General features: G+C 40.3%; 1 protein-coding gene across 1 annotated transcript; it reads left to right on the forward strand.

The window, feature by feature from the left end:
- The first annotated feature begins 2,117 nt into the window (after positions 1-2,117).
- Positions 2,118-6,885, forward strand: LOC127209844 (disintegrin and metalloproteinase domain-containing protein 25-like). The gene is given in 2 exon segments (XM_051169478.1): positions 2,118-4,253; positions 6,655-6,885. Coding segments are annotated over 2 exon segments (2,367 nt in total).
- Positions 6,886-9,395: the final 2,510 nt, after the last annotated feature.

The raw sequence follows: 9,395 nt of genomic DNA on the forward strand, positions 1-9,395 counted from the left end.
GAATAAATTATAATACATTTTTAAAGGATTTTGAAAGTCAAATGTAATGTTTCTGCACTATATGGCATGATGAAGATGCTACAGCCACTCAGGAGTGATGGAATGTTGAGTCATTGTAGAAAATATTGTAGACAAATAAATCCAGATTGCATTAATTATCAAGAGTATCACATCAGTAAAGAATAAACATTTAATATCAGAACAAAAACTAATACTTAAATACTCAAGTATATTTCATTAAATTACATTTTCTTGGAAAAGGAACTATAGAAAGCAGTAATATATGCCTGTAGTTCTAGCACTTGAGTGAGAGCCTGAGGCTAAAGGACCATGAAATCAAAACTAGACACAGTGATGTGCTGAAATCCTATCTTAGAAATAACAACAGCAAACCCCAAAAGCATGGGAAACAAATTAGAGTATTAGAATGTTACTTACATTTTAGATTTTTGTCCTTAGTAGTTTATTTTTCTCTTCTGCTATGGAATATTTTCTAATAGGAATATTTTGCATTAAGCCTACACAGTGTGTGTGTGTGTGTGTGTGTGTGTGTGTGTGTATATACATGCATTCACTTATAAGGTATATGTAAATGCATATATAAGTACATCCGTGGAAGCCAAATGTAGATGTTAGATATATTCCTCCTCTTTCTTCCCTTTTTGAAGCAGGATGATTCCTTAATACACACAGAACTTTCAAATGTAGCTAGACAGGCTGGGCGGAAAGCCCCAAGGATCTATCTCTTTCTGTTCACTCCTCTTTAGCCTTATGCGCCACTGTTGTGTTTATAGACATAAATCATGAACCCTGGTATTGACATGAGTTCTGGTGATGCAAACTCACTCTTGCTTGCCCCACAGAATCCTACGTACTTAGCCATCTCTGCAGTCTTGCAAACCTCTAATTTGTCCTTGCTTAATTTATCCAAGTAATTAAGGCAATATTCCTGTTCTAAAAATGAAGTTAGTATTTATCTTAAAACAAGTTTCTATATATGTATATTTAGTAACAAAACAAAGATACATGAAAATGATTGCTGAAAACTCCAATATTGATTTTTTTAAAAAAAATTCAATAAAAACTTCTTGGCCTTACAAATTAATATATTTTATTTCAATTCAACAATAAAAACACGTAAAAGGAAACACAACCTCAATTTTCAGCTGAGTTGCTATGTCTTGGTTTTAAAATTTTAGAAATTTAAGAAATAAGAACACAAGTACAAATTATTAAAGAATCATGGAACATGTTTGAAAGGCATCTGTTAATGACTTCAACCTTCAGCTAAGTGTCCAGCTATCTGAATTAAATACCATGTTTCCAGGAACTCGCTGCAAATAGGAGGCTCTCTGACTAAAGCTGACAGCAGCTCTGCCTTACGAACATACCATATTTATAAAATTCCTAGACAGGAATGTTAGGTCCAGTTAGAAAAAAGATGCCACTAGCTTAACCACCAAGATTTATGACCTCTGAACAGTAATATTTTGACGTTTCAAATTCAAACAATTGAAGCAAAATAGAAAAAGAAACAATTTACTGTGTGGAGATATGTGTGTGTGTGTGTGTGTGTGTGTGTGTGTATGTGTGTGTGTGTGTGTGTACTGAACTGACAAAAAGTAAAGTGAGCAGTATTTACAGATCTCCTAAATAAAGTGACTCAACAATGCATTATTGGAAATTGAAAGAGCAATTTGTATCTTTCCAGATTGATATAGGTATATCAATATATGTATATGATTTTTGAACACTGTCTATTGATATCTTTTGCTTTAAATATTTATTGTAGGTATGTGAACTCATATACTAAAAAAGAAACCATGTTAAATCCATGAGTTCTTTGTCTAGGTCCAGAAAGCATCAACATTGGCAAATTATAACTCTTGATTATACCCAAACAATATTAAATAGCAAATCAAATGCACTCTGTGGAGTCATGCCTTAGACCAATACTTAAGTAATTTAAGTTCATACCTTGCTCTTTCTCTCCTACTTCTGCCTGCCCAAAACTAAGCGACTTCAATGTCTATCTTTTTTATCCCTATTCCATTTTAGTCTTGCTGTTCTAATGTATCAACTCATCCAGAAGATACTCCATTAAGAATCAGCACTGTATGCAACCAAGACAAAGGGTATCCTCCTTTGCTGTCTCATAGGACATGGTGGTGGCTATGGGAGAAGCTGTAGTGCACACGAAGATGAGTCATCTGTACCTCTGGCTGGAGATCTTGATCATTCTTTCAACATGGCCCTTAACTGTGTATGCTCAACACACTAGCCTCTCAGAAGTAGTGATACCCTTACAGGTCCCAGGCAACAGAACAATGTGGACTATGGGATGGCTGACCTATAGCCTGCACTTTGGGGGCCAGAGACACTTTATCTACATGAAGGCCAAGAAGGTCTTGGTATCCAGACATCTCTCTGTGTTCACTTACACTGACCAAGGAGCTCTATACAAGGACCAGCCTTTTGTCCACAAGAATTGCTACTACCATGGCTATATTGATGGAGACCCAGAGTCCATGGTTGCTCTCACCACCTGTTTTGGGGGCTTTCAAGGGATATTACAGATAAATGGCACAGTATATGAAATCCAGCCCAAGAACCTTTCTTCCACGTTTGAACATTTGGTTCACAAGATAGACAGTGAGGAGACAAAATTAAGTCCCATGAAATGTGCATTAACAGTAGAAGAACTACGACGACAAGTGAACCTTCAAGATAATCACAAACCGACCTTGATGCAAAGCCACTATCAGGCATGGTGGACCCATAAGCGTTTTGTTGACCTGGCATTGGTTGTTGACCATGAGCGAATTCGTTATAAAAACCATAATATTTCAAATGTGTTATTGGAGATATACATCATTGTTTATGTAATAAATGAGATTTATCTTGCACTGGATGTTGAGGTAGTTTTACAAGGAGTTGAGATGTGGAATGAAGAAAACCAAGTGAAAGTGGATAGCATGTATAAGCTCCTAGATGATTTTTGTTCTTGGAAGACTGTGAACCTTAATAACCGTGTTCAAAATGATATTGCCCATCTTTTTGTGAACCATGATTTTGGTATCTACCTTGGTTTAGCTTTTGTTGGATATGTCTGTGTGACATCTTATAATTGTGCAGTTGATCGTCTCATGGGAGATGATCTTTTTAACTTTGCAGCTATTGTTGCCCATGAGATGGGTCATAATTTGGGTATGATTCATGATGAACTCCCATGTAAATGTGGAAGAGAAAGATGTTTAATGGATGCAATAGCTGGGGGCGCCACGAAGTTCAGTAACTGCAGTTATGCTGCGTATTGGGCAAAATATGCTACTACCAACTGCTTGCGCAAGGAAAAGAAGCCAATAAGCCAACACAAAGTCAAGCACTGTGGGAATGGTGTGGTTGATGATGGAGAGCAGTGTGATTGTGGATCTTTGTACACATGTAGAAGAGATCCATGTTGTCATTATGGGTGCATACTCAGAAAAGGGGCTGCTTGTGCTGTTGGGCTTTGTTGCAAAAATTGCCAGATCATGCCAGCGGGCACAGTATGTAGAAAAGAGAATAATGAGTGTGACCTTCCAGAATGGTGCAATGGGCAATCATATGAGTGTCCTGATGATGTCTATATGCTTGATGGGAGCCCCTGTAAAGATGATGGCTACTGCTATGGAAACAGATGCACTAGCCGAGATGAACAGTGTCGACAAATCTTTGGCAAAAAGGCCAGGAGTGCGGCTCAGGCATGCTACCGAGAAGTCAACACCAAAGGTGACCGTTCTGGCAACTGTGGTATATCCAAAAGTACATACTTAAGGTGTAATGACTCAGACATCCTCTGTGGGAGAGTTCAGTGTGAGGACGTAACAGCTATTCCCTTTCTGGAACAGCATTCCACTGTACACTGGACCCACTTCAATGGTGTCACCTGTTGGGGGACTGACTACCATTTTGGGATGACAATACCTGACATTGGTTCTGTGAAAGATGGCACAGGCTGTGGTCCAGAGCATATGTGCATTAATAAGAAGTGTGTGAACAATTCAATGTTGGCAAGCAATTGTTCATCAGAGACTTGCAATATGAACGGCGTGTGCAACAATTTACACCACTGCCACTGCAACCTTGGGTGGGAACCTCCACATTGCCTGGAGAGTGGCTCTGGAGGGAGTCTGGACAGTGGCCCTCATACACCTCATATAGACGAGAAAACCAAGGAAAGTACAGAAATAATGATTTTTCCTTGGGTTTTTGTTAGTAGTCTACTAATTTTGTTTGTGTTACTTGGGAGTTTCTATCGGTATCTATACTCACGTAAGAACAAAAACTCTAGTGTTTCCACCTCAGATGATAAATAAGAAAGCAGTTTTTCAAGCACTTGAGGTAGAATAGCAACAGTTTTTTTTTAATTTCAAAAGTGATACCCAATCTTCATAAATTATCCCTGTCTTACTATGTACCATCTTGGCTTATGCAGCATTGTGTGTTTCAGAATTCACTGACACAAAGTTCTAAAGATACTTAATGTTTCGGGATAAAAAAAAAAAAAACCTCAGCATTCAATAAGATTATAGCCCTAGTACATAACTAATGTTCTTCCCTTTCAGCAAGTTTACAGCTTCATGCTATTTCTGTAACCTCAGTAAAGGCTAATCTCAGGGGTCCTGCACACATGTGTTTGGTTTTGCCTCTCTCATTTCCAGACCACCTCCCCTTTTTACTCTGATGTCACATACAGAACGGGATTATTTCAATTCCGTCTGCTCCGTTGGCAGTCCTTCCTATCGAAATCTCACACCAGGAAGTCAGGGGCAGAGAGGAATCCTGGGGAAACTTTAATTGAAATGCTGGCTCAGTGGGCATTCTCACCAGGGTGGCATCAGAAGCTTTCTTTTGGTCCTTGAATGCAGGATGTGACCTATATCCTGTGTGTATTCACAGAAGGTGTGGCATTTGTCACACTGGACAAGCGCTTATTCATGAAAACCTACCTGTACCACCATGGAGTTTCCAGCAGTGCTTATCAGTGCCTTTGCAACTTCTTCCTGACCTCATTCAATTGTTTGATGAGTGGCTGTAAGATTATGCAGTGATAGTGTCCCATAGAAAAGACAATGTTGCTACCAGCTTCCCAGAGTACAGCACTGTCATTCCCAGAAATACAAAACACTTGCCAAGCAACTTACATCCTGAGTGCTACGTCCTGGGTCTTTGAGCCTTTCTTGAATCAGAAATATTCAAGTTGCCAAAATCTTCATCCTTCACTGGGGTCCCACAGCCAGGGAACTAACTCCCAAACTCTGGGCTATATATTTTCAGTCTCTACTTAGTGACTTCCAGTCCAAACACGACAGCTACACCATGTAGTTTGCAATGGGTGGGTATCTCAGAAGCATATTATTTTATGTGTGGATGCTGAGTGATATATAACATGCTTTAGTACAACAGAGAACACACAAAGTAGTCAAATGCATATCAAAAGATTTTTACATTTTCTGCATTAAATTTTACAACCTTGATATTTTGCTTTGCACTTGGCATTTAGAATGTCTTAAGGCCTCTAAACAGAAGAACACTAGCAACTCAATTATATTGATTTTTTTTTTTTTCATTTCTGACAGTCACAATTTGTCTCCTCCTCCTTCTGTTTTTTTAAAGGGTTTTTTAGGCTCACATTTTTTTTTTTTTTTTTTTTACAAAAACATACTTTAGGGTTCTTTAATGCTTCTACCTTCCTTTCAGTCCACCAAGAAGAGGTAGGCTAGAGAAAAGAAGATTAATAGGGGCATGGAATGTGGACCTTTTTAGATGTAGTTCCTTAGGGCAGTTCTACTCTGCATTGTTAGGATACCAGCAGTCCTGTCAAATAGCAAACAGCAAATAGCAACACGAATCAGTAGCAGCAGCATGACCCAGCACAACTCCACCAAATCAACATGAGTCAGTGCACTCAGCCAGCATGAGTTTTTTGCAGCATTTATCTCTGCAAAGTGAAGTGTAGAAAACCAACGACTAGCAAAACGATGTAAACCATTGCACTGCATAGCAGTGCAAAAGTGTTGTCTCTCTCTGGGCCTTCTGTTGATAAAAAGAATCCACCCAAGATGTTTTTCTGCACGTGTCAAAACCCATATTCCTTGCTCGAGACAACTTCCAGCAAAACATCACATGCCCTCTCACAAGACAGTTTTCAGCAAAACATGTACTCTGTTACAGGTCTGTTTTCTGCTACCAAAGGCCATGAGACTGTCTTCAGGAGTGGGAAAAATACTCCGACATCCCATAGTTGGGACCAAAACAAAAAAACACATTCACATGCACAACTGAATCTTTAAAGAAACTCCCACTGCAGGGTTTCTCTGTATAGTCTTTGCTTTCTTGGACTCACTTTGTAGTCAAAGCTGGTCTCAAACTCACATAGATCCACTTTCCTCTGCCTCTCCAAGTGCTGGGATTACAGGCATATGCCACCACACATAGCTTAATTTGTCATTTTGAATTGAAAAAAAAACATATGAAAAATATGATCAGGGACTCGATGAAAGATGGTGGCACCAATCTCACACTGTGTCTGGTTAGCAGGAAAACCAGAACTGCACAGTGACCTAAAGACCAAACTGAGAGCTATGAAACACCAGTTATGCTGATTCCCAGGTGAGAGGGATCCACACTGTGTGGGGCACAGGTGGGTCCGATCCCTGGCCTCCCAGCCAACCTACAGAAAAATCCCGAGAAACAGCCTACATTAATGGCCTTCTTGAGAAGGACTGTGGGTTATCTGTGCAAGTTTGGGCTCTCACCGCCTGTCGACTGCTCGCCAGATCCAAGACAGGAAGTTGCAGGCGGACAGAGCTGAATCGCAGCACCAGACACAATCCACATTAGCGGTCTCCGGAGAAAGAGTATGGGGTGCCCAAACAACTTTGAGCTCTGATCCCTCTCAACACCCCAGCTGCATGCTGGCCTAGCCTAGCTGAGTCACAGAGCATCCCTGCCATCACAAGAGGGCCTGTGGAAGACAGAGCTGAATCCAGGCTCTGGCCACAATCCTGCCTCAGCCACCATCTTAAAAACAACTTTTTGGTCTGTATGCACCCGCCTGCCTGAAGCATACTGCTCACACAAAATAAGACACAAAGAAAACAGGCAGAACAGAGAGCACAGGGCGCAATCTGCATTAGCTGCTATCCTCTGAGCAACTTAGGGCCTGGGTCAGTCTCTGTCAGCCCCCCCTCCCCCCGGAAGCATACTCTGACTGAGCTAAGACATAAAACAAACAGGCTGGAAAGAGATCTGCTCAGGCCGCAATCCTCATTAGCTGCAATCCTGCTGTCAGCTTCTGGCCCTGATCTCACCCAACCCACCTACAGCCTATTGGCCTGATCCACATAGGTCACAGAGCAGAGGTCTGTGCTGGCCATATGCCATATTAGCTGCTGTTTTGTGGACAGCTTTGAGTTCCAATCTCTCCGCCTCGGCTAGAGGCTTACTAACCTGGCCAGCCCATCTGGAACACAGCCGATAGAGCCCTGCCATCTTGAAAAGGACTGTAGGGCACCTGAACAACTTTGGGTTCAGAAATCTATCAGTCCACTCCTCTCCTGCCAGACCCAACTGGGACACATTCAAGGAACCCAGCTGAGCTGAGCTGAGTGCAGGATCTAACACCCATGGTCCAACATTCTAAGGAGGCCTCTGGGGAGCCCTAGAAAACAATCTTAGGATTGGAGCCCTCTTTACTTGCTCTCAACCTGCCTGGACAATGTTGGACACAGACAGCAACCTCATTGGAGGAACATCTAGGCCATACTAACACCAGAGACAACCAGATGCCTCGAGGATAGCGTGAGAAGACTAACAACAAAACTCAGAGCCATATAATAACACTGGAAACCAGTGATCCTAACACAGCAAGCCCTGGAGATATGAACACTCATGAAGTGCAAGGAGAAGACTTTAAATCTGAGGTGATGAAAGTGATAGAAGCTTTGAAAGAGGAAATAAATCACTCAAAGAAACACTGGAAAGTACACTCAAACAGATGAAGGAATTTAATGAATCCTATAAAGAATTACAGGAAAATTCAATCAAACAGGAGAAAGAAATGAATAAGACTATGCAAGACCTAAAGAGGGAATTAGAAGCAACAAAGAAAATACAAGCTGAGGCAATATTAGAGTTGGAAAACATAGGGAAGAGAACAGGAATGACAGACACAAGCCATACCAACCGAATACAAGAGATGGAAGACAGAATCTCAAATATGGAAGATACAATCGAAATTATTGATACATCAATTAAAGAAAATGATAAAACTAAAATGTTCCTGAAACAAAACACCCAAGAAATCTAGGACACTATAAAAAGATCAAATCTAAGAATAATAAGAATAGAAGAAGTAGAAGACTCCAAGCTCCAAGGGCCAGAAAACATTTTCAACAAAATCATAGAACACTTCCCCAGCCTAAAGAAAGAAATGCCCATAAACATACAAGAAGCCTACAGAATTCCAAATAGATTTGACCAAAAAAGAAAATTCCCCTGCACCATAATAATCAAATCATTAAATGTACAGAACAAAGAAAGAATATTAAAAGCTGCAAGAGAAAAAGGTCAAGTCACATATAAAGGCAAACCCATTAGAATTACATCTGACTTCTCAACAGAGGCTATGAAAGCTAGAAGGGTATAGACAGAAGTCATGCAAACATTAAGAGACCACAGATGCCAGCACAGACTACTGTACCCAGCAAAACTTTCAATCTCCATAGATGGAGAAAATAAGATATTCCATGACAAAACCAAGTTTAATCCGTACCTAACCACAAATCCAGCCCTACAGAAGGTACTAGAAGGAAAACTCTAACTCAAGAAGGCTAACTACACACAATAAAACACAGGAAATAAGTAACTCCACATCCACAAATCCAAAACACAGAAACACACACACTCTATCAGCACCAACATCAAAACAAAAGGAACTAACAACCACTGGTCATTAATATCTATTAACATCAATGGCCTCAACTCCCCAATTAAAAGACACAGGCTGACAGAATGGATGCAAAAACAAGATCCATCAGTCTGCTTCATACAAGAAACACATCTCAGCAAAAAAGATACATACTACCTCAGAGTAAAGGGTTGGAAAACAGTATTCCAAGAAAACTGACCCCAGAAGTAAACCAGAGTAGCCATTCTAGTATCTGATAAAATAGACTTTCAACCAAAACTAATCAACAGAGATGGAGAAGATCACTACATCCTCATCAAAGAGGCTATCATCAAAAATCTCCCAACAAAAAAAGCCCAGGACCAGATGGACTCAGCACAGAATTCGACCAGACCTTCAGAGAAGAGCTAAAAGCAATTCTCTTCAAACTATTCCGTAAAAT

The sequence above is a fragment of the Acomys russatus genome, chromosome 27 (assembly GCF_903995435.1).
Source record: "Acomys russatus chromosome 27, mAcoRus1.1, whole genome shotgun sequence".
Taxonomy (NCBI): Eukaryota; Metazoa; Chordata; class Mammalia; order Rodentia; family Muridae; genus Acomys; species Acomys russatus.